The 24,918-nt window shown below is 50.0% G+C and overlaps 1 protein-coding gene and 2 pseudogenes across 1 annotated transcript; 2 read left to right on the top strand and 1 right to left on the bottom strand.

Moving 5' to 3' along the window:
• Positions 1 to 24,918, bottom strand: part of LOC118700772 (zinc finger protein 345-like) — an 83,777-nt pseudogene that overhangs the window by 3,907 nt on the left and 54,952 nt on the right.
• On the top strand, positions 3,033 to 5,705 carry LOC118700788 (serine/threonine-protein kinase PAK 3-like). Its single transcript, XM_054518108.1, has 4 exons — positions 3,033 to 3,318; positions 3,736 to 3,932; positions 4,840 to 4,977; positions 5,424 to 5,705. Exons 1-4 carry the CDS (start codon positions 3,198 to 3,200, stop codon positions 5,511 to 5,513), a joined length of 546 nt encoding a protein of 181 aa, XP_054374083.1. The 5' UTR covers positions 3,033 to 3,197; the 3' UTR covers positions 5,514 to 5,705.
• On the top strand, positions 7,161 to 9,874 carry LOC118700751 (zinc finger protein 239-like; annotated as a pseudogene).

Raw genomic sequence — 24,918 nt, forward strand, 5'->3', positions numbered from 1 at the left:
GAGCTCCAAGCACCTTCAGACACTGGGCTACCATCCTGCTGTCTCTCAGTCCTGATCAGAATTGATAATTGTGGTCAGAAGGCGCCGTCAAAGGCCCCTGAGGCTGGCAGTGTCCTGCCTGCAGCAAGGAGCAGGACCTGGAAGATCTACTGTCCCTGGAACTGGATTGACTAAAAGAGCAACTCACCATCTGGTGACTGTCAGAAAACAGTTCTCAAGAAGATTTCTTTCAAATATTTTCCTTCAAAAAATATCCACTGGTCAGGGTTATCAACCTAATGGTTTAGAAACAGAAACCAGAGATGAACTAATAAGTGCTCTATTCTAGCACAGGAGCAGACCCCATCCATTCAGTAACAGACACAGAGCTGATGCACTCTGGGGGAAAAAGCATCACCTGCCTGATGGCAGGGCCCTTATGGAACCTGCAGATCTTAGGCAGGAAATGGAAAAGGATGAAATGGATTCTTTTCCAGGTCTTTAGACACCCATTTCTCACCTCAGGTTCTGAACTAAAGCAATTCAGCGTGGACATTGGGATTTGCTCCAGCCCAATTCCTTCATGTTGGGTCTCAGTTTTCTCCTGCACACCTTGCATGGCAGAGGGCTGGTGGCTGCTGTGCTGTTGTTGGAAGGGTCGATGCACCCAGGTGTTTGTGAACGCTGCAGGCAGCAGAGATCTCCTGTCTGGGCTGGCTTTCACTGCCAGGGCCTAAAGCGCTGCTTCTTTCTTCTCTGCTGTTTTGTCTCCAGGGCTTTCGGAACCGTTTATAAAGGACTCGACAGGACCACTGGAGGAGAGGTCAGTGCCAACACGCCCAGCACACCTGGCAGCTCTCCAGGGCTTTCCCCTCTGCTGGGAGCTGTGGCTGCAGCTTTGGGGGCCAGCAGAGCTTTCCTGCCCAGGCTGCTCCTCTGAAGGCAGAGCAGTGTCAGCCTGCAGAGCACAGCTGGGACAGACTTGGTCCTTCTGAAGCGCCAAAGGAATGCAAGGAGGGCAGCGGTGTCTGTCAGAGCAGGACACGCTGGCTTGGCCTTCATATCTAAAAGTGTGAATGCATCAGCTGCTGGAGACTGAGGCCCAATTTATCTTCATGCCACCCTCAGACAGGAACATTATTTAGCTATTCTTAGCTAAACTATAACACTATTATTTCCATCCTGCCTTTTATCTTCAAAGGATACCTCAAGGCCTGATTAGGGAGAGATCCTGCTTGGGCTCAATTTGGGGTTTTAGTCCTACTTCAGCTGTTCACAGAGAGTGAGGGAGAGAAATGAGAAGACGAATGTCCAGAGCAAAGCTCTCTCCTAATCCTGCAGTTGTGTTTGGGTCTGGTGTCAGTGACAGCCTGTGACAGGGATCACCTGAGCAATGGGTGTGCGTGTCTGCTTTGTTCTGCAATTCCAAACAGAGTAGCTGGATCTGAAATCATGACCAAATCCCATAGAATTGCTAAGGGGTTCCTGGCTGCTTTGCTCTGTTTTCACAGAACCAGAATTACCTCCTGCTTGCAAAATGGGTTTGAATAATAATAGTAGGAGTGTTGAGGCCATTTGAGAAGACTGTAGGTGCAGAGAATGTTGTTAGAGCTTTGAGGCTGACAGCTGAGGGACCATTTCTGCAGAGCTTGCAAGGCCAAATGTCTCTGGCCATGTGTCCTGTAAGCAGCCCCCAGCTGGCAGAGCAATGGGCTGTGGGAATGGCCCTTGCTGAGCTCTGTGTCCCATCCCAAGGCAGTTTGGCACAGCCCGGCTCCGTCGCTCCAAAAAGACTCTCTCCGTGTTTGCTGTGGCCTCCTGCCACAGACTCCTCCAGTTAAAGGCTGCAATGTCCCTTCAGGTGGCCATCAAGAAAATGAGTCTCAGAGGGCAGAACAGGGAACGAGCTGTGAATGAGATCCTGCTCCTGAAGGACAAGAAGAACCCCAACATTGTCAACTCTTTGGACAGGTGAGTGCTTCAGCTCTGATCCCGAGCCCGGGCCCTGCGTTAACCTTTCCTGGCATCCGGAGTCTGTAGCCTGTTTTGAAAATGCCTGACCCAGCCACATCTTCCCAAACCAACAGCCTGGCAGTTCGCTCCCTCCACGTACTTTTGTTGCTTTGCTTTGGTTTTTCCTTCAAGTTGACCCCGTTTGCTGTGTCTCTCAGCAAGTGCTGATAAACCACAGCAGAAATTATTTCCCTTGGCTTCTTCTTCCCAGCCCTTTTCCATTGCTAAAGATGCCAGTAAGACCAAGTTCTTGTTTCCAGAAATGCCTCATTTGCCCATTTTTCACTGGCCTTGCCTGTTTCTGAAGGGACTTTCTGAAAGGTTTTCTGACTGCTTTTGTCCCAAGTGCTGCACGGCCTCCTCCCCTGGATAACCCTGGCAGTTGTGTTGCCTTGTTCTGGAGGGAATGGTGGAACTGATGAGTTCAGAAGCTGAACCAGCTGGGGCCAAGGGTTGTGATTCCACATTGATCTGGGCTGTTGCTAAACTGCATTTTTCACCTGCTTGCCATCTAAGGCCTCTCCTTTCTCACAGGTGTCTCCTTCCCCTTTAGACTGTGCAGATTCCAAGGGCTGTGCAGCCTGGCAGGAATGTCTCTCCATCTGATTCTGTCCTCACTGACAAGTGACCTGGAAACAAAACTCCACTCCAGGCTTTTCCATGGGGGAATTGAGCTCTGCACTTTCATCTCCATGCCATTGCTTTCCTCTTCCAGCTTCCTTGTGGATGGAGATCTCTGGCTGGTGGTGGAATACATGGATGGAGGAACTTTGCGGGACGTTGTCAGACAGACGCGCATGGCTGAAGGAGAGATGGCAGCTGTCAGTCGGGAGGTGAGGGATCCTGCTTGTCACTCCCATGGCTGGGACACGATGGTCCTTCCAAACAGGGCGTGAGAACAGGAGTGGCTCCACGCTCAGGGCTTTGTTTCTGAGTTGTTTTCATGAGCTGGAGAAGAAAGAGCCTCTGCAGTGAACAGCCTGCCAGCATCACTGCACTTCTACTCTGGTCTTGTTCTCTCTCCTGCTGTTGTGGTACTCTCTGTCTGCTTTGGATTTGATTTGCTGTTCTCAGCTTTGCCTTGAACCGTTTGCCTGGAGCTTGTGTGCACTGCACTCCTGGCCTGTCACAGCAAAGCTGCTGCTGGCAGAATTCTGAGCTGTCCTTTCTGGTGTGATATATTCCAGCCATTGGTTTTTGCCCTCATGTTTCTTGTTCTCTCTCAGTGTCTGCAGGGCCTGGATTTCCTCCATTCCAACCGGGTGATCCACAGGGATCTGAAGAGCTCCAACATCCTCCTGGGCATGGACGGCTCTGTCAGGCTGGGTGGGTGTTCCTGGCCAGGCACGGCACTCCCGGGCTGCGGGGCTGGGGCTGCTTCTCAGGGAGGGCCAGAGCCCCACAAGGGCTGCTGGGGGCACTGCCCGGCCCCTGCTGCCAGCTGAGAGCGGCTGCCCCAGCAGAGAGCTCAGGAGAGGAGCAGGGGGCCAGCAGTGCCTTTGCTCTGGCCATGGCCCTTCCAGAGGGGCAGCAGTGGGAATCTAAAGCTCCAAGGGAATCAGTAAAAGCCACTGCAGGAAAGCTGAGGGTTTCTTGAAGGGCCCTGTTCCATCTTTTTTGGCTACAGCCCTGAGGGCTTTTCCAGCTGACTTCACTACTGCACTCTCAGACTGAGCGTGGGGAATCTTTGTGCTTGGTTTCCTCATTGCAGCTGCCTTTGACAGGGTTTGTTTCTGTCCTCAGCTGATTTTGGCCTCTGCGCTCAGCTCAGCCCTGAGCAGGACCAGCGCAGCTCCATGGTGGGCACTGCTCACTGGATGGCCCCAGAAGTTGTGACCAGATCTCCTTATGGCCCCAAGGTGGACATCTGGTCCTTCGGCATTGTGACCATCGAGATGGTGGAAGGAGAACCTCCTTACTTCAGGGAAACGGCGGCCATGGTAAGAGGCAAATTCTCCAGGGGCTGCAGAGGCTGCGAGCACAGGGGGACCCTGCACTGGGAGCAGCAGCTGGAGGTTTCTGCACACGGGAAGGGAATTCCCAGAGGACTTGTGCCTCCACACAGACAAATGTTCTGCAGTCTCCAGCAACAATTTGCTTTGGGCTTTATGTTGTTGCAGCTCTTCTGGCTGTGAGGATGACCTGGAAATATGAAGCAAGTGCATCAGCTCTAATGTTATCTTGCAAGAAAACCCCACACCATCCCCAAATCCCAGCCCCAAACCCAACAAGATTTCTGCAGGAGTTTCTAAAAGACATTTTGCAAGATGATCTCCCCTGATTCTTCTCACTGGGAAACTTGTCTAAAACCTGAAGATGATGGTTTAACATCCTCATAGTCTAACGTATTTCTTTCCTAGTCCAAGCTACTTTTTCCGTGTCACCAAGCCTGAGCTTTCAGCATCACAAACCTCCTGTTTCTTGCCTGGCAGTTTCTGGGATGGGGCATCAGGAATGCATTTACTTGAGTGTCAGTGGCACTGCAGAGATGCACTTGATGGAAGAATCCTCTGAAATAACACAAGCAGACCACACTGAATCTGGAAAATGGCCTGTAAAGCTGGTGTCCATATTTGGAGAAGCAAAATGGGCTATTTCTGATGGAGGTTCCTACTAACAAAGCCCGCCAATGAAACTGGATCTCAAGGCGAGATCATTTGGATGTTGCAGTGGCTGTGGAAGCCGCAGGGTTTGGGTTTTTTGCTTGGCATAGCAAAATGAGCTCTGAGCAGCATCTCTGGCAGGGAGGAAAGTGCCCCTGGCACTGGGGCTGAGGCCCCGGGGTGGATGTGAGCCCGTGTGGGTGTGAAGGAAGCTGGCAGAGCGCTGAGTTTGCTTTCCCTGCAGGCTCGCGCTCTGATCCGGCAGAACGGGACCCCGCAGCTGCAGGAGCCCCGGCGCCTGTCGGCTCTGCTGCGGGACTTCCTCGAGTGCAGCCTGGAGCCGGACGAGGAGCGGCGCTGGGCTGCCCAGGAGCTGCTGCAGGTGAGAGCCAAGGGCTGCAGGGGAAGCAGCAGCGCCAGGGAGGGGTTTTCTTGTGGGGCCCCCTCCGATAGTCTCCAGTCTCGCTGTGTTCCACGCGCAGAGCGAGCAGAATCCGCGCCTGCTGTGGCCTGGCAGGCTCCTTTCGAGCTCATCTGGACCTGGTGCCCCACAGCGAGCAGGGACATCTTCAAGAAGCTCAGGGGGGTCAGAGCCCTGTCTGACCTGAGCTTGGATGTTTCCAGGCAGGAGGCACCTCCCACATCTCTGGGCACCTCCTGTCAGTGTTTCCCCACTCTCCCGGTTAAAAAATTCTTCCTTAGATCTAATCTGAGCCTGCTTCCCTCGATTTTCAAACCATTTCCCTGTCCCTCTCCTGGAACAGAGCCTGTGAGGAACTTGACTCTGGAAGTAACCGTTCATTTCTTTATTTTTTATCCTTTGGACAGCACCCATTTTTATCATCAGCCAAGCCTCTCTCCAGCCTGACCCCTCTGATCACTGCAGCAAAGCAACTGAGGGAGCAGCAGAGCAGATGAAGTACTTGAGGACAGCTTCTTCTTACAGTAGTTAGGACAACTAGTTAGTCATGGTAGTAAGCACTGGTAGTTAATTATGGTAGTTAGCACTGGCAGTTAGTTAGGGTAGTTAGCATTGCTAGTTAGTTATGGTAGTTAGAGCAGCCTGTTTGTTATGGCAGTTTTTTGAATAAAAACTCTCTTAAACCTCAACTCCCTTGACGTGTCCCTTCCCTCTCCCGCCGTGACTCAGCTGCCCGGAGCAATGTGAGGGGAGAGCGGGCCCAGCCTGGCCCAGAGCTGAGCCCCAGCAGAGCCCTGGCAGAGCCCAGAGCAGCCTCGGCACCTGCAGAGTCAGCCTGGAAGGAGGCGCTTGGAGCCTTCTCGGCTGCACCCGGCTCTTGGTTACAAACTGTGTGTGCTGGAAAATGCCACCGGCTCTGCAGGAGGGCAGAAGGGGCCTGGGGAAGGCCCAGGTGCTCCATGCAAGGGAAAAACCTGCCCTGGGTATGTTATAAATAACTAGGTAGCGTTGGCTTTTGCTACTTTGACATCTGCAAAATATTCTTAATCACAACAAATTTGATATAGTACAGTTTGTAATCACTTTTCACTGCTTTTGCTATAGTATAATTTGTCAGCTTTTTGTGGCCAATGCCCTGGCCCCTGTGTAGCTCATATCCTCAGAACATCATTTATGGATGATTTTTTAGTTAGTGGACAGTGTGAAAAACATACATTATAGTTTTGGCTTTTGCAAAATATTAAAGTGGATGCAATGTGTTGTGCATTAGAATGTTAACTTTTACAGATGTAGCTGTAGTTGTGAAATAAGAACTAATGCTTTTATTTTTGTAACTAACTGACAATAACAACTCAGAGATATTTGTGAAAGAGCTAATGTTCATTTAAAGTACTTGTGGAAATAGCTAAAAGCCTCTGCATGGTCAGATAACATTTAAGGAAGGGATGTGATGAGGACCCTGCCACTGACCCTTCCACTGTCAATAACTGTCACCTGCTGAAACCACAGACCAGGGGCCCTTGTGAGGCAGTGACACACAACCCTCAAAACAGCAATCCACGATTCCTGCACGTGCTCTAAAAAGGCGAGTTGGGGGTCAAACCAACCTAAAGAATTCCTGGAACATGTAAATGAGTTCAAGGAAATGTTTTAATATGTATAATCATTATGAATATGTATTTGAGGAAGAGGAGGGACAAAGGCGGATCGAGGCTGAACTGAGGGAGGCAGGCCATCGATCTCTGCCTGAATTCGCAGCCCCCACCTGTGGGATCATAGCCCTCCCCATCGCGCCGGTGAATGGGGAGGGGGAGCTCGGCCCGGATATCCCGGGGGGTCCCTGGGTTGGGTTTTTGGGGGGATGTTTGGAGAATGAAGAAGTCCAAGGCTGAGCAGAAAAGGCCCCTTAGGGGGACATCGGGGGGTGGCGGTGGCGGCTGCCGGCAGAGGCAGCCTGGAGGAGCAGAGCCCTGTGTGCCCCAGGAGCCCAAAGTGGGGAGCCCAGAGAGGGGGAGCGCCGCCATTGGCGGGAGCCTCAAGAGCCTGGAGAGGGGCAGGGGGGACTCCTTGGAGCCGCTGCAGCCCAGAGCAGAGAATGAGGGGAGAAGGGAGCCCGGGAGCCCAAACAGTCCCGGCACCCCGAAATGGGGAGAGCGAAGCGGGGGGAGCTTTTGGCATTGCTGGGACTGCCAGCAGCCTGGGCAGGGCGGGCACCGAGGAGAAGGGGGACCCCCAATCCAAGCGTGAGCCCAGCAGCTGGGACAGGGGGGAACCCCCGAACACCAGAGGGGAGGGACCAGGGCCGGGGAACTCCTGGGTGGCTTTTTCAGGGCTGAATCTTGGTGTTTGGGAGGTTTTTCTGGAGCCCAGATGGCCGCTGACTTGTAGAGATGGAGTCGGGCAGAGGGACCTTCAAACTCAACGTGTGTTGGGGAAGATGAAACAGGAAAGCCTTATAAATATGATTGTCTGGCAAAAGATTTTGACAATATAGAAAGTATAAGGAAGATTGAAATGAAAGCAAGCTTTGAGATACCTCAGTTAGTGAACAACTGGAAAACAATGGTGTGGCCCAACTGAAGGTAATCCCCTTTTGATGGAACAATTCCCTCTGCTTGCAGACAGATCCAAGGGTCAGAGCAGACCCTACTAGCTCAGCAGAAGGGGTCCAAAGAGGAGTTTTTAGCATTTAAAATGTAACACAGTATGGTGATGTAGTGATTCTTACAGGCTGTATGTAAATGCTCTAGGATTTGTATCTTGTACTAGATTGGTTAGTGAGAAATAGAATATTCAACACAGAAGAAGATTTATTGTATTGTAATGGGAACCTTACTCTCTTACGCTCTTCCCCTCTTACTCTCTTACCCTCTCACCCTCTCTACCCCTCTCTTCTCTCGGGCCTGCTCCGAGCTGTGCCTGGCAGCTCCAAGCAGGGCCCTGCACCCAGGCCCTTTGCAATAAACCGCAAGTTCCATGGCCTGGCTGCAGAGATCTCTCGTCTCCGTCCGTCCCGACCGTCCTACCTCCTGACGCTCCTATAAACGCGCTCATCCCTTGTTTTCCCCAAACCAGGATTTCCCATTGCCAACCCCAGGGAGGCTGCGAGGAAGAGGAAGATGCCCCAGGACACTGGGGCAGGTGAGGAGGAAGTCAGTGCCCCTTTCCCCTCTGTGCTGCTCCATCTCCCAGCCCAGCACAGCCCCTGGCTGCAGCTCAGCCCTGGGGGGATCCCCTTGCCCTTGCCTGTGGCACGGAGGCAAATCCCATGCTGTCCTTGTCCTTCCTCCCCCAGCGCAGGAGCTGAGCATGGAGAGCAGGGAGGACAAATCCCCGCGGCAGAACCTGGTGGCAGAGGCCGTTTTGAGCAGCTCCACAGTGCTTGAAGCCAACGGGGAGGAAAAGCCCCGGAGATGTCGCACGAGGAGGGGCTGCAAATGCAGATGGCGGGGATGTGAGGGGGAAAGAACCAGCCTGGGCCAGGAAGGCGGCCGGAGATGGAGCCAGAGCTCGGAGCTGGTGCTCCATGACTGGGAGAAGCCCCATACATGCGTGGATTGTGGGAAGAGCTTCAGGTGGAACTGCGACCTGATTGTGCACCAGAGAACCCACACTGGGGAGAGGCCCTACGAGTGTGGGGAGTGTGGGAAGAGCTTCAGCCAGAGCTCCAGCCTGATCAAGCACCAGAGGACCCACACTGGATAGAAGCCCTACGAGTGTGGGGAGTGTGGTAGAAGCTTCAGCTTGAGCTCCAGCCTGATCAAGCACCAGAGGATCCACACTGGAGAAAGGCCGTACAAGTGTTCTGAGTGTGGAATGCACTTCAGCCAGAGGATCAGCCTGATCAGGCACCAGATGACCCACACTGAGGAGAGGCCCTACGAGTGTGATAAATGCAGGAAGAGGTTTCAGACCAGCTCCAATCTCCTCCTGCACTATCGGATTCACACGGAGGAGAGGCCCTTCCAATGCCCTGAGTGTGGGAAGGGATTCAGGCAGAACTCCACCCTTGTCACCCACCAGCGCATCCACACTGGGGAGAGGCCCTACGAGTGTGATAAATGTAGTAGGAGGTTTCTGACCAGCTCCTCTCTCTTCCTGCACTATCGGATTCACACAGAGGAGAGGCCCTTTCACTGCCCCGACTGTTGGAAGGGATTCAGGCAGAACTCCCACCTCATCACCCACCAGCGCATCCACACAGGGGAGAGGCCCTACGAGTGTCCCCAGTGTGGGAAGAGCTTCTCCTGCAGCTCTCACTTGACCAGACACCAACGGAGGCACCGGTAAGGGAAGCCCTGTGAGTGCCCCGAGTGCGGGCAGAGCTTCGTGCGCTGCTCCAGCTCCATCCCCCACTGGAGGAGGCACTTTGGGCACAGCCCTGGTCACGCACATTCCCTGTGATCCATGTTGGGAACACACCTGGCTGCTTCTCCTTTTGGTTTGGCCTTAATTTTCTTCTGCTTCACCTTCATCCTTTAAAAACACCCAAAAGTGGGTTAAATGAAGGAAATTGATTGAATATATCTGCAGTTCCATAATTTCTCAGTTGTTTTAGAGGAAATTTAGGATGTGGGGACACGTTCTGTGTGGAGTGCTGCTGTTGCTAAGAGGCAGGAATTTGATCTCACCCTTCTTGTGTTGCTAAGAACTCCTCCCCTGACCCAAACCCCAACTCCACCCTTGGGATACCCTATAAAAACTCCACAGCCCTTTTGCCCTGTCTTTGGGGGGTAAGAAATGGATTCCCAGAGGATCAGCCCTTTTCTCACTGGATTCCCCAAATTTGAGCTTTTCCCATTGGATTCCCAGAGAATCAGCCCTTTCCCACTGGATTCCCAGAGGATCAGCCTTTTCCCACTGGGTTCCCAGAAGATCAGCCATTTTGCCACAGGATTCCAAGAGGATCGACCTTCTTCACTGGATTCCCAGAGGATTCTGACTCTGTCACTGTTTTTTTTTTTGTTTGTACTAATGCATTTGTATTTTGAATTTTTCCTAATAAAGAACTGTTATTTTTACTCCCATAACTTTGCCTGAGAGACCCTTAATTTCAAATTATTTTAATAGAATATATTAATAATATTCTTATTTCTGTTATTATTATTATTATTATTATTATTATTATTATTATTATTATTATTATTATGACTAATCAAAGGAATGGGGTTGGCATTTTCCATTTCAGTGGAGGCTCCTGAAATGGGGAGACACCCCCAAGGACAGGCCATGTAAAATAGTTCCTGAAATATGTAAATGAGTTTATCAATATGCATGAGGGTCTATGAATATGCAACAGGCTGATGTACTTAAAACCAGATTAATTAAGGGGTGTCTCCGAAAATAACTGGGGGGTCTTGGTGGCCATAACAACCTTTGCTCGATGGTCCTTGTCTCCCATGACATTAGCCTATTGTATATTCATAGAGCCTCATGCATATCCATAAACTACTTTACATATTCCAGGAAGAAAATTGGCATCATCCTGTTTGGGGGTCCCACCCCCCTCCCAGCTCAGTTTTGGGATCCCGTACTCATCCCAGCTCAGCTGGGGGGCCCATTCCCCTCCCACCTCAATTTGGGGGTCCCATCCCCCTCCCAGCTCAATTTTGGGGTCCCAGCCCCCTCTTTTCCCCATTCTCCCTCCCCTTTCCGATCGTTTCCTCAATTCCCTTCCCCGGGTTTGGTTTTGGGGGCTCCAGGCCCCTCCTGCTCCGTTTTGGGGTCCGACCCCTTTTTGGATTATTTTGGGGTCCCCAGCCCATCCCCAGGGTCACCTTCCCTCCCTCCCCAAATTCCGCTCCTCGCAACTGATGAGTCATCAGCGAGACACGCTCTGATTGGCTGGAAATTACCCCGTGCCGTCTCTGATTATTGAACGCAGTGAGAGGCCTTGGTCTGCGCCTGGCAACTGATGAGTCAGAGTCGGGCCGGGCGCTGATTGGCTGAAAATCGCTGAGCGGGGCCAGTGCTCTGAGTTTCTGCCCAGCAACTGGATTGTCATCAGTGCTGCACGTTCTGATTGGTCAGTATCTGTTTTGGGGTGGGGATTAAGGAACTGGGGTTACTTGGGGTTTCTTTGGGTTTATTTGGTGTTATTTATGGACTATTTGGGGTTTATCTTGGGTTTTACTTGGTTTATTTTTGTTTCTTTGGGCTTCTTTGGAATTAATTTGGTTTATTTGGAAGTATTTGGGTTTGTTTGGGCTTATTTGGAAATATTTGGGCTTATTTGGAAATATTTGGGGTTCTTGGGGTTTATGTTGATTTATATGGGGTTTTTTTAGGTGTATTTGAAATCATTTGGGATTTTTTGGGTTAAATTTGGCGCTTTTTTTGTTTTGTTTTTTTTGTGGTTATTTGGATTTGTTTGGGGTTATTTGGGGGACTTTTACGTATTGTTTGGCATTTTTTGGGGTTTTTTTGTCGGGTTCGGCTGTCTGTCTCTGCCCGGACGAGTCTGGACTCTTCAGCTTTTCGGTCTTCAGATTGTTTATTGTTTCTTATCTACAAAATTTTCTGTCTGCCCAACAGAGGTCTGATCTGCAAGGCAGCCAAGGGCACTCTGACCACCCACAAGGCGGTCATGTCTTTTTATACTAAAATCTATGTACATGATATTTACCTTTATTTTCCAATACTTTTCACCCATGTTGGCAAGTGCACTTTCACCATAAACCAATCCCCAAGTGCCAACATCACCACAGGAGATGGAAGACAAGAAGAAGAAAGAAGGACGAGACACACCCTGATCCCTCCATCTTGTCTCCATAACCCCCCTGTACCAAAAACCTTAAAGTTTATATTTCACCCTCTAAATGTGTCCCTTTTACACCCTTCACTCTAAAGTGATTCTCATGTCCTCAAATTCTTGTCACTTCTGTGGATGGATCAAAATCAAGCCACCAAGCACTCTTGGCAACATTCCAGGATTTCCGAGACCCCCAAGGGTTCTCCTGGCATCTCTGGACATCGGGAACGATGTGCTGAGTTCCCACATCTCCCCATTCTGTTTGCACCAAGAAGATTGCTGCCCTATTTTGAAGAGTTGCCTCTCTCACACTATTTATGTCTTTTAACATATCACTCAAAGCGAGAGAGACTGATTGAGCATGCTTGCTCAACCAACAACTCATGTGGTCCAGTTGAGTCAAGGCCACCCCCGACGCTGTCTGAGGTGAGAAAATTGCTGCCGCAATTCTCCTTGCCTTGTCCGAGGTGTATACTTCATCATCACATTTTGCACTGTAATGTTTCAAGGACCTTTTCTCTTTATGTTTTTGCTCTCTCAATACTTTCAAATCTGGTGATAACATTGAAATCCTCCCAATGCTGCATGGACCTCCCTTGGCATTTGCAGGAATGCCGTGCCAAATTCTGTCCCCACAAATTAAAAACAACCCATGTGGCAATTGCACTGGGACCTGGATTGATCCTTTGGCTGTCGTCTCGGTGTGATTGCACCAAGATGACGCGTTTCTATAAAATTTGTGATTTGGAGTGACATCAACGCTTTTGTTTGTCCTTGACACATTCGAAATTTCGAATTTCATGCATAGTTCCATTGTTGTGGACCCGAAAATTTCCAATTCCTGCGGTTCGGTAGAAGCCACAGGTAAAAGATGTGTCCAAGCACACCATTCATTCACAGGATCTTTGATGACCTGCGAAATCTCCATTGGAGAGTGCCCTGGAATTGGCCATTCACTCACTGGCAACCCAACCATGCATGCTGTGAATGGTTTCCCTGGTTTCGAATGTGTCAGGCAGATACTTTCTAAGTTTGCTGCCTGGGCTAAAGTTTCCCAAACATTTTGTTTTGGCTGATTGATGGGTAGATTTTCTCCATTGCTTAAAGCAACAGATAAAAGCATGAGCATCATGAAGCCCATGACTTCACCCTTATGAAAAATCATTGTCATGCTCTCACTCAAAGCCACAAAGGAAAAACCCCCAAAGTTTTTATTCTTTTTGTCCCTCTTCTGAGTTGTTGCTCACAACTTGAGTTTCTTCCTCCTTCTGTGTGCTCGTTTCTCTGCTTCTGGGATCCGTGCTCTCTTGCTCTCTTGTCCAAAATGGCTTCACGTGTCGCGCTGACACCCACTTCAGCCCTCGCCCTGTGGAAACACAAGCGAAACCCTTGCCCCAAGTGATTAGTTTGAAAGGACCCTCTATTTGTCCTGTCTCTGGGTTTCTGATCAAAACTAAAGGATTCTCCCTTAGTTTTGCCTGAGAGCTGTTTGAAAAATGCCTCATGATTGGTGGATTGGGTTCAGAAGATGAACTGTTAAGAAAATTCAACACATACAATGCTTTGTTTAACTTCATGTGTGGTGTCGCCTCTGGCTCCCCCCTTTTCTGCCTGTCCAAAAGGGATTTCAGGGTGTGGTGTGTTCTTTCAATGATTGCCTGACCTGTGGGTGAATGTGGAATGCCAAATGTGTGTCTGACACCCCATCTTTTCAGGAATCTGTCAAGCACCCTGCCTGTATATGTTGGACCATTATCTGTTTTTATTTCTTGAGGTACACCTAATGATGCAAACGCTTGTAAAAAATGTCGACAAGCATGTTCTGCTGTTTCCCCTGCATGTGCTGAAGCAAAGACTGCCCCTGAGAATGTATCTACTGAAACATGAACATTTTTGAGTCTCCCAAATGATGGATATTTTGTGACATCTGTTTGCCACAGCTGAAGACTTTGCAGTCCTCGTGGGTTGACTGCTCCTGTTGAAGCAGGTGGTTGCACGAGTTGACAATCTGGACAAGCACTAATGATTTCCCTCGCCTGAGTTTTTGTGAGACGAAAGGATTCCATCAGCGCCTGTGCATTCTGATGAAAAAATGCATGACTCAGTCGTGCTTGCTCAAAAATGTCCGGAAGTGTTTGTGAAATGGGCATTGTCACTCTGTCTGCCTGAGCATTCCCTTCCGCTAGAAATCCTGGAAGTGTTGTGTGCGCTCTGATGTGAGTGATGAAATATTCTTCTTTCCTGCTTTCTAGCACTGTTTTCATGCTTGCTAGATAGGAATATAAAACTTCGTTGCTGACTTCTTTCAAGAGCGAACCTTCCAATCGCTTGACCACACTTGCAACGTATGCAGAGTCCGTGACCAAATTGAGCGGTTGTTGGAACAACTGAAATGCTCGGACAACAGCTGCCAATTCCACAATTTGTGTAGAGCCTTGAACTGTCTTCATGTTTGATTCCCATTCCCCTGTCGTTGAGTTTATCCACATGATTACTGACTTGTGTGTCTTCCCTGAGCCATCAGTGAACACTGTGATCCCGTCCAGAGGTTCTTCACTTATTTTTGGCTTTGCTCTGTAGCATATTTGCGACTGCAACATTCTATGTTGCGGAAAGTTGATGGTGCAAGCTCCTGGAAAAGCTAACAACACAATTAACAAATCTTTTGATTTCTGCATCGCCCAATCGAAATAATCTTTCTTCAAAGGCAGATAAATCTTTGAAAATTCTCGTCCCGCCATTGTCAGCAATCTTGTTCTCCCCTTTATGATGATCTGTGCTGCCATCTCCAAATCTGTCAGAATTGTCTTTGAAGGCCTATACGGTAAAAAAATCCACTCTATGATTATCAAAGGATCTCTCTGAGACGCATCCCTTTGGAAGATCAAACCATGGAATTGTGCTTTCTTTCCCAACACTGCTAATTGGAAAGGCAACGATTCAACGAATCGATGTGCCTGTCTCTTCTGAATGGCATCTGTAACTTTTTCCAACTCCTTCTTTGCTTCCTCTGTGAGCGTCCTGGGAGATCGAATGTCTGCATCTTCTCTGAAGAGATCAAGCAACGCTGGAATGTCGCTGTTTGTGATTCCCAAAATCGACCTCATCCAGTTGATTTCCCCTAAAAGTTGTTGTAAATCATGCAGATTGTTGACTCTTGTGCTGATTTCCATCTTTTGAGGCCTTATTGTTTTCTCCGAGATCTTCCACCCTAGATATTTCCAAGGCGTGACCTCCTGAATCTTTGAAACACTGATTTCCAGACCGGCCTTTTGCACTTCTGCAATCACACAGTCACGAGCCTTTTGCAGCTCTTGTTGTGTCGATGCCGCAATGAGCAAATCATCCATATAGTGAATGATTCTCACCTTCGGGAATTTCTTCCGCGCTGGTGACAAAGCTCGTGCCATGTACCATTGGCAGATTGTTGGCGAGTTTTTGAGGCCTTGAGGAAGGACCACCCAATGGTACCGCTGCAGAGGCGTTTCCTTGTTGATACTTGGAACTGAAAAGGCAAGCCTCGGAGCATCATCCGGATGAAGCTGAATGCTGAAGAAACAGTCCTTGAGGTCAATGACCACAAGCGGCCAATCTCTGGGAATCATCGAAACAGATGGAAGACCCAGCTGAAGCGGTCCCATGCCTTCGAGGACTTCATTGATCTTCCTGAGATCATGCAACAGCCTCCATTTGCCTGACAGCTTCTTTTTGATGACGAACACTGGAGAATTCCAAGGGCTGTTTGTTGGCTTGATGTGTCCCTTCTGCAACTGTTCTTGGACCAGGGTTTTCAATGCACTCAACTTTTTTCGCTCCAGGGGCCACTGATCCACCCAGACTGGATCATCCGTTTTCCAAGTCAACTTCAATGTGGCGAGTGCCGCAGTGACCCCGACTAAAAATCCACCTCGATCTTCGTGCCCCATTGTGCCAAGAGATCTCGTCCCCAAACTGTGATTGGCTTCTGCACAACGAAAGGACGAATGATCGCTGTCTTGTTTCCTGGTCCCGTGACAACGATGGCATTCTCACTCTGCAGACACAGAGAAACTCCCCCTATGCCTGAGAGAGATCCCAAGGGTGCAATCAAGCTCCAGTTGCGAGGCCAAAAGATGTAGGATATTACTGTGACATCTGCCCCTGCGTCGAGCATGCCTCTGACCTCTATTGTTCTGTCTCCACAAGTTAATTGGCATGTGAGCGTGGGTCAATCTCGACCTATGTGTTTTATCCATGTGGTATGTATTTCGACATGTTCCCTCAAAGGAAGCCCTTCTCCATCGAAGATTGACATGACTTCAATGGCGTGTGGTGGCAGAGCAAAAGTTCTCGCGATCTGAGTGTTTTCCGCCACGGTCAATGGTGGACGAAGTGCTTTTGCTAGAACTGTCAGTTCCGCATTTTTGTCTGCGGAAACAACTGATGGAGAAACAATAAGTCCAAGGATTCTGCTCCTGTCCTGTCCTATTATTAAGAAATCTTGGTTTTTGTATGAATCTCCGCGGATCCCTGTTGGAACCTCCGCATGACTTTCATCCAGAAAGCAAATTTATTTGGAAGTTGCCATTGTGCACTGTGCTCCTGGTGGAAGGAGCTCTGGGTCGCTTGAGAATCGACTGAGGAGTTTGCTGAGGGCGTCTGCTTGATGATCCCCGATGATTGTCCTGTTGGTTGTTGCGTCACCGCCATCACTTGTGTCGACGCGCGCTGACGGTTTGCGGGCGCGCTCCTTCTCCCGTTTCCCGGAAGTGGTAAAGGATTCCCTTCCACGTCTGTCTGGGAATAACATTCCTTCACAGAGTGTCTTCCTCTTCCGCACCACGCACAGAGTGGCTTTGCAGGTTTTTGTGTCTGCACTTGTGCGTGCGCTTGTGGACAATTCTTTTTCAAGTGTCCAAATGCCCCACATTTGTAGCATTGTCCTCCTGATGGATTGTTCTTCTTCTGGATGGTTGCAAGAACTTTATTTATGTTTTCATTCTGTTGTTGGAGTACCTTTTCCAGCATCTTTTCAACTACCTTGTCCTTATCTTCTGACTGCCTCTCTGGGTTTCTTATCTGTTCTCCCCATTCTCCTCTCAGCTCATCCCTCACGATCAACGTGACGTGCTGAGGTGTTCCCACTCTGCTGCATGCCTCCACCATCTCTGCCAAGGATGGCCGTCCTGGCATTGCGCTGATGACCCGTTGACAATCCGGGTTGGCATTGCCGAAAGCTAGACTTTCCATGAGAGGTTGCTTCGCCTCGTCAATCGTCACCTGTCGATCCACAGCTTGCGAGAGTCGATCTATGAAAGATGAGAATGGTTCTGTGGGACCTTGCCTGACGCATGAGAATGGGACGTCCGGAACTCCCGCCGGCGCAATCTGCAAGATTGCTTTGCGTGCTGCTTCTTTGATGTCATTCAACACCTGTCGTGGAAGCCGTGCTGCTTGCTCCACTGGATTGTCATCTGGTGGATCTCCTGCCAACTGTGCTTCTGTGAGGTTTGCATTTGGCCCACCTTGATAGCTGGCTCTCAACTCTGTGAGATATCTTCGCCATCTTCTGTCCCAGATAAGACTTTGTGTGTCAGTGAGAATCATTGACACAAGACATCGAATGTCAAATGGCGTGAAATCATACGTATTGAATGTCCCCTTCAGGAGCTGTTTGAAGAATTGTGAATTCAGACCGTTGTTCTGAATGGCCTTTGATAAGTCTTTGATCACTTCATGACCCAACCTTTCCCACCTTGGATTTTGACCTTGCGCATCATATGTCACTGGCATTATTATGTCTCCTGATCCTCTGATCAGACCCTTTTCTTTTGATAATTCATTTCTAATTTCCTTCCAGTCTATTGGTTCTATCGGTCGTTCTTCTTCCTCCTCTGGAAACTCCATTGGCCATTGCCTGCACAATGGAATCGTGGAGGCTCTTGGTGATCCTTCGCTCCATGTTCTTTGACTTGAGGTTTTCGGTCTTGCTCCTAAAGCTTAAAAAGAAACTTGAGGTTCTCTTGAACGCGTTCTTTTTGCTGCATCAAAAGACTGCAGAAGATTTCTTGCTGCTTCCGCTGCTGAAAGCATCCATGCTGGAATTGCCTCTCTTGCTGTAATGTGTATCATTTCTTCTTCTTGTGGCTGTGCTTCATCTGAGCTGTCTTCAACTTCATATAATCCTGAAGTTGACGGAAAATTATCCTTTTATTGTGTTGTTGTTGTTGTTTTTGTTTTCTTTAATGTGGTTTTCTTTTTATATATCGTTGGAAAAAATTGTTGCATTGTTGCAGTTTGGCCAGCAGGTGATGTGGTGGCGCTGTCGAGCAGGTCCGACATGTCCTGCAATGTGGTCGTCCCTCCACGAGGTGGCGCTGTCGCCTGCCTGGACAACTGTGATGCTGCCATGAACTCGATCGGTTCCTGCTTGTCAGACTGCAACGCTTGCAATCATGTTTGAGACCGAGTTTGCATGGCTGTTGACTGAGCTGGCATTGAGGGTTGAATACTTGAATGTTTCTTTTGAGTGGAAGAGGTTTGAACCATAGGGATTGAGGCTAAAGGCATTGGGACCGGAGAGGGGGGGGAGCCCCAGGATGTCGAACCCCGAGCGTGGCCCCTCCTCTTTGCCCGAGACGTCACAGGGGATCGGACCCGCCCCCGGCCTCGCTCCGCACGCACCTCCTGTGCACGCACGCCTTCGGGAACGCCCCCTGCCTCCCCTGTACTGACGTCACTGTCTCCGTCCCTCTCCACCTCCGAAGTCTCCTCCCTATTGTCTGTTCCTGTCCCTCTCTCCTCCTCCTCTGACGCTGTATCCAATCCCCCGCCGAAGCGCGCAGCCCTCCCCCTGGGGGCACCCTCTTTTGCGCCACAATCCGAGCCGATCTCCGGGTCCAGACTTCCAGGTCTGACGTCACCCTCGCGCGTCCCCTGCGTCCCCCCACGGTAGCCTGCCAGAGCCCTGCAGCTGCTCCACCCTCACTGCCCGTGTCTGACGCTGCCACGTCGGTTTGATAGCCCTCCCCGGCTATCCCGGGAGCCTTGCTCGTCACACGCGCTTTTGGCACCGCGCCAGCTGAGGCTGCCGCCGCTCTCGGCGTTGCGCTTGCAAAAGCCACACCAGAACCCGTGTCCCCCATCGCTTCCGTGCCCCTCCCGCCAGCCGCCGCCGCGCTGCCGCGCCTGCCGTGAGAGAGCGCATCCCTTCTTCCCTCTTGTTCCCTTTGAACCCCCCTCCCCGACTCCGCCACTTTTGCCACCTCCTCTCCCTCTGACTCCTGCGAATCGGGGAGGTATGCTCCTAAAGAGCGACCTGTCTCCTCGATATCGCTGGGAGAAAACCTCATTTCATCAGGGAGTGGAATGGTATCATCTGCGTCTGAGTCGGAGCCTGAAGTTCCTGCACTCTCTGGGGTCTCAGAACGTTTTGGGGTTCCCTTGGGACTTCGGGATGGTGGGACTGAAGGCAATGACATTTTTCCTTGACTCCCTTTCTCGGGCACCTTTTCCCCCGGGCCAATCGGGATCAGAGCCAATCTCTGTTTCAAGCCTTGCTCTGCTCCCTCCTTCCCTGTGGGACTCGCAACAAGTTGTTGCCTGGCTGACCCTCTAAATTGAGTTGAGGTCGCCTCTAACATAATTCTTGCTGAAGACAGCAATTTCAAGGCTGTCTTATCATCATTGGTGGCTAAAAAATATAGGTGTCTATTAACTTCTTGCCAAAAACCTACTTCAAATAACAAATGTGTCTCTGAGTATGGGTAATTACACGGCACCCACAACAATAACTCTGTAAATTTTTTCTTTGGGATCCCCTTAGTGTGTGTGTGTCTGCCACGCCCTGTAGGTCGGACAGAATCTCTATTTGTTCCTGGGAAAGTGTACCCCCCATGTTCTTAATTCTTGACCTTCTTACCGAATTTTGTCGTCAGAGCAGTCCGAAGGCTCCTGGTTACTGGCCCGCAGCTCACAGGAGATGGATTCGGAGGCGCCTTTCCGATTCCGATCCGGGCTGTCCTGCTATGAACTTTCTTCGGCCGAAGTGGAGTGCGATGTTCTCAGTGGCTGCTGCATCTCCAGACCCTCCTGGCTGCTTTCTGGCTTCTTTCCTCAGGAGTTACCAGTGCTCTCCTGGGAATGAGTCCAGCTCGGGAGCTGCCCACTCGGCACTTCAAGGCTGCCCCTGTGCGAGAGGTTCACACCAGAGCTCACCGTGGCTCAGCGAGTGCCCGCCGGATGCTGCTGGGTCGCCGGTCGCCGCTGGGTAGCCCCCCGGATCACCCACCGGGTGCCCACCCAGGGACGCCAAATGTCGGGTCCGGCTGTCTGTCTCTGCCCAGACACGGGTAGGGTGGTTCTTGGGTGGCACGCGTTTCAAAGGACGAGTCTGGACTCTTCAGCTTTTCGGTCTTCAGATTGTTTATTGTTTCTTATCTACAAAATTTTCTGTCTGCCCAACAGAGGTCTGATCTGCAAGGCAGCCAAAGGCACTCTGACCACCCACGAGGCGGTCATGTCTTTTTATACTAAAATCTACGTACATGATATTTACCTTTATTTTCCAATACTTTTCACCCATGTTGGCAAGTGCACTTTCACCATAAACCAATCCCCAAGTGCCAACATCACCACAGGAGATGGAAGACAAGAAGAAGAAAGAAGGACGAGACACGCCCTGATCCCTCCATCTTGTCTCCATAACCCCCCTGTACCAAAAACCTTAAAGTTTATATTTCACCCTCTAAATGTGTCCCTTTTACACCCTTCACTCTAAAGTGATTCTCATGTCCTCAAACTGCTGTCACTTCTGTGGATGGATCAAAATCAAGCCACCAAGCACTCTTGGCAACATTCCAGGATTTCCGAGACCCCCAAGGGTTCTCCTGGCATCTCTGGACATCGGGAACGATGTGCTGAGTTCCCACAGTTTTTGGGGTTTATTTTGAGTGTTTTCAGGTTATTTGGGGTCATGTGGGGTCAAAAAATATGGGAATGTTTCTCCTGCAAAAAACGTGAATTTTTCCTTAAAAATCCGGGAGTTTTTCCCCAAAAAACCAGGAATGTTCCCTTAAAAATCCCGGACTTTTCCCAGCCAATAGCAGCATGCCCCGCCCCAAAACAATCAATCACCGCGCTTCATCTCCCAAATTAACGAATCACAGCGCACCCCGCCGCAAACCACCCAATCACCACAAGTCTCCTCTCAGGAACACCGGCCTCCCCGTGCGCTGATCCAACCAAGGATCAGCAGGTCTCCCCTCACCTACTCCCACCTCTCTCGAGCAGAACCAACCAATCACCGGGCGTCTCCCCTCAGCAATGCCCGCCTTCTTTGCCTCTATCCAACCAATCACCGCGCGCCTCCTCTCGACAAAGCCTGTCTCTCCCGCCCCTCTCCTGTCAATCACCACATCCTCTATGAAAATAAATCACTGGGCGTCTTCCCTCAGCAACTCCTGCCCTCCCCGCGTCGCTCCAGCCAATCAGAGCCAAGCCCAATGCGGCGCCCCCTGACCCCGGGGCCGGGCATGGAGCGGGCGCCCCCTCCCCCCCCCGCTGCCCCCCGGGACGCCCTCAGGGACCCCTGGGAGCCGCCCCGGGCTCGGGCGGGTCCTGCGGGAGGCGCTGGAGAGAGCGGGGGAGGCGCTGGGAGAGGACGGGGGGCTCCGGGAGCTGCTGAGGAGGCGCAGGAACAGGTGAGGGGTCCTGGAGGGGTCGTAAGGGGAATTTGGGGAGGGGTCTTGAGGAGGTTTGGGGGGGATTTGGGGAGGGTCTGGGGGGAACTTGAGGGGGTTTTAGCGGGGTCTGGGGGTGCTGGGGGGGCTTTGGGGGGGAATTTGGGGAGGGGTCCTCGGGGGTGTCTCGATCCATCCTCACAGATGGGTTTTGTGATGGTTCGTGGATTTGATCTCAGGGTGCAAAAAGAACCAACACGGTACAAGGGGGTTTGCAATGATAATCGAAACAAATGCACCTTTATTGAATGACCACCGCAAAATGCAATAGAGGGATTAAGGGAGAGAAAAAGATAGAGGAAGAGAGAGACAAAAGAGAGAGAGAGAGAAAGAGGGGGATAGAGCTACCAAACGTAGAGACGAAGTCCTTTGGTCCAGTCCAGTCGAGGATCCGTCTGTTATGTCAGGGAGATCTCGAAGTCTCTGGCTAACTCAGAGGTTTTTATTATGATAACTCTATTGGAAATGGCGAAGGGGGGTAAACAGATACAATAAGGAATAGATGTAGCAGGTAGTCCATGTTCTCAGCAGTAAACGAGAGCCATTGTGTTCTTGGTCCAGCGGTCACAACCTGCAGGCAAACATCTCGCTTTGGTCAGCTTGCCTCCCCCACACAGCTGCCCCGGGCTGGGGGTTTCAGTCCCAGTCCTTGGAAGGAGCAGAGGGGCCTTTTCACATGGGGGTTTCATGTCTCACTCCTTGATGGAGAGGCTCCTTACATCTCAGTCTGTCTGTCACGGTGGTTTTAAAACAGTGAGGGTCTTCTGTGGGGGGACCACCCAGAACTCAGGAGAATCCAGCCAGGCCGAGAGGTGGGACAGCTCCCAAGGCTGTTGTTGCAAAAAGGGCACGGTGCTTCCTTCTTCTTCTCATTGGGCTCAGTGAGCGTACAGCAAACAACACCTGTGAAAACAGTAACTTAGCACTGTGCTCTCAGGTCTTGGGGCCGTTGGCGTGTGTAACTTTCTCCTACAAAGCCCGAGATTTTCAGATGGCGGGGGGGGGGGGTCTTCTCTTCAGTGGTCCCCAAATGACAATCATGGGGCAGGTGAGGGAAAATTCGGACAGACTTGCAAGGACCAATTTCAACTCTTTACTGTTTCTGTTGGCTATAGTCCATTCACTTGGCTCAGCTGGAGGTTGTACTTGTGAAAAACGCCAATCACTTGGTTTTAGAATTTTAAAAGTATAATAGTAATGGTTATAAAATAGTAATATGGTTATAGTAAAATGGTTATAAAAATAGTAATATAATTAGAGTAATAAAATTTTGAATAACTGAGATTTAGGATGATACGAGGCAATAAGAACAAAGAGTTACTGATGCTCCAGGTACCTTTTTCTGGGCAAAATAAGCCCAAACAAGGACACACATGAACAGAGGTTAACCTTTAAAAGCAATAGCCTATTGCATATTCATACATCTTATACATGATGCATAAATTCTATTCAAACAAAGGATTCTATCTGGGCAGTGTCAATTTCTTCCTTTGAATCCTAATGAAGTCTTCAGGGCTGAGCAAGGTGGGAAAAAGTTAGTTTCTTCTGATAATGGAGCAATAAATTCTTTTTTTCTGAAAGATTTAGCTGTCCTGTGGCTGCTTTCTGGTGTGAATACCTCATTCCTTTCTTTAAAAAATATCCTACTGTTGAACATTGCATGCAAGATGTTTTCCATGACCATCTGTATGGCAGATTATCTTTTGTCAAGCAGGCAGTTTGCCTTATCTCTCTCTTTGAGTGACCACAATCACACCTCCCTCGGGAGGGGACATCTGTTGATAACAGACTATTGAATGTCACTGCATGACTGATAAGAACTATAACATCCCATTGGGAGATGCTCAGCCCAGAGGGAGGAGCCAAGCATTGCTACCCAGATATAATCCAGAGGTTTTTGAGACACCAGTGTGGCTTTCTCACGGGATTCCCCAGAGGAACAGCAGCTGCCTCTTCTTCCAGTGGATCTTCAGAGGAAGAACACATCCCTCTCTACAGGACCCCCCTGCTCCAACAGAACCACCCCTGACACTTCAGGAGGGCTGCAGCCACATTTCCAATTGGACTGCCACCAACACCCCACAGGGTGTCAGGTTGGGTTCTGACTCTGTCAGTGTTGTTCTAGTGTACTGCATTCTTTATTTTATCCTTTTATGTTTTCTTCCCTATTAAGGATCTGTTATTTCCTGCTCCCGTATTTTTTGCCTAAGAGCCTCTTAATTTAAAAATTTATAGCAATTCAGAGGGGTGGGGAGGGCTTACATTCTCCATATCAGGGGAGGCTCCTGCCTTCCTAGGCAGACTCCTGTCTTTCCAAACCAAGACATATTCTGGCGTGCAACGTGCGGAGAGAGGGCACAGAAACAAAAAGAGAATAACAGTTCTTGAGTAATCTAATTTTTTGTGTGCGGCTATGGAAACCTCATTAAGTGACCCCCTGTGGTCCAGCTTGCCTTGGTTTGGGTGGCACGTGATCGTGGCTGTATTGCTCCCATTGGTAGGCCCTTATCTAAACATGGGTCCTATAACCAAGGCTACTGTGGCTGTTATCCAGTTTGTTTTATGGGTGAATAAGGGGAGGAATTCATGGATTTTTAACTTCCTCTGGAAAGCAGGCACATGGATTCACAGCTATCACACCCTAACTGTATGTTTTTGGGGTTACTTTAATAATGGCACCTGCTGTAAGCAAATGACACCGAGTGAAATCTTCTCCCAACCCTTTAGCCATCTCTTTGGGTCTGCTCTACCAGTTTTTTAAGGGTTGAGATCGACTCTAAATATTAATGATATCATACAGTGGCTGGTGTTGCTGATAGGCCTGCTCTATTTAGCATTTAGAGAGAAGGGGAGACTAACCTGGATAACCACCCTGACTCCTACGCCAGAACCTAACACACCACCAGAGTCTAGGGATGCTGCTGCCCCAGAGCCTGACCCTGCCCCACAGCCCACCTCAGATACGAACCACCCAGATTGCTGGAGGGTCTGGTGAAGGAGATAGCCGGATGCTGAAGGAACACACTTCCCTAGCTGGTGAGAAACCCTCCCCATGCCTTGAAGAGGGAGAGTCTAATAGTGCAGCAGCGGAACCCACAGATGCTGCAACTGCCCTGGTTCCAGCTGAACTGCAAGGGCAGCCACAGGCAGCAGCAGTTGCTCCTGTGGAAACAAGGAGATCTAGGATGAAATCAGAGCACCCAGATAGGGGAGGGCCCTCACAACCCTCAGGAGACCCAGAGGTTGCAATCATCACCAAGTCCCTGACGTACAAAATCTCTGAAATCTGCACAAAGACATTGTATGAAGGGGACGTGAGGCTTACACAACCTGGCTACTTTGCATCTGGGACCTTATGGGTACAGGTGTACAACTGGATGGTGGTGAGGTAATAAAGCCTCTTATTTGGCCTTATCATAATGCAGAGCACTA

The sequence above is a fragment of the Molothrus ater genome, chromosome 33 (assembly GCF_012460135.2).
Source record: "Molothrus ater isolate BHLD 08-10-18 breed brown headed cowbird chromosome 33, BPBGC_Mater_1.1, whole genome shotgun sequence".
NCBI classification, from domain to species: Eukaryota; Metazoa; Chordata; class Aves; order Passeriformes; family Icteridae; genus Molothrus; species Molothrus ater.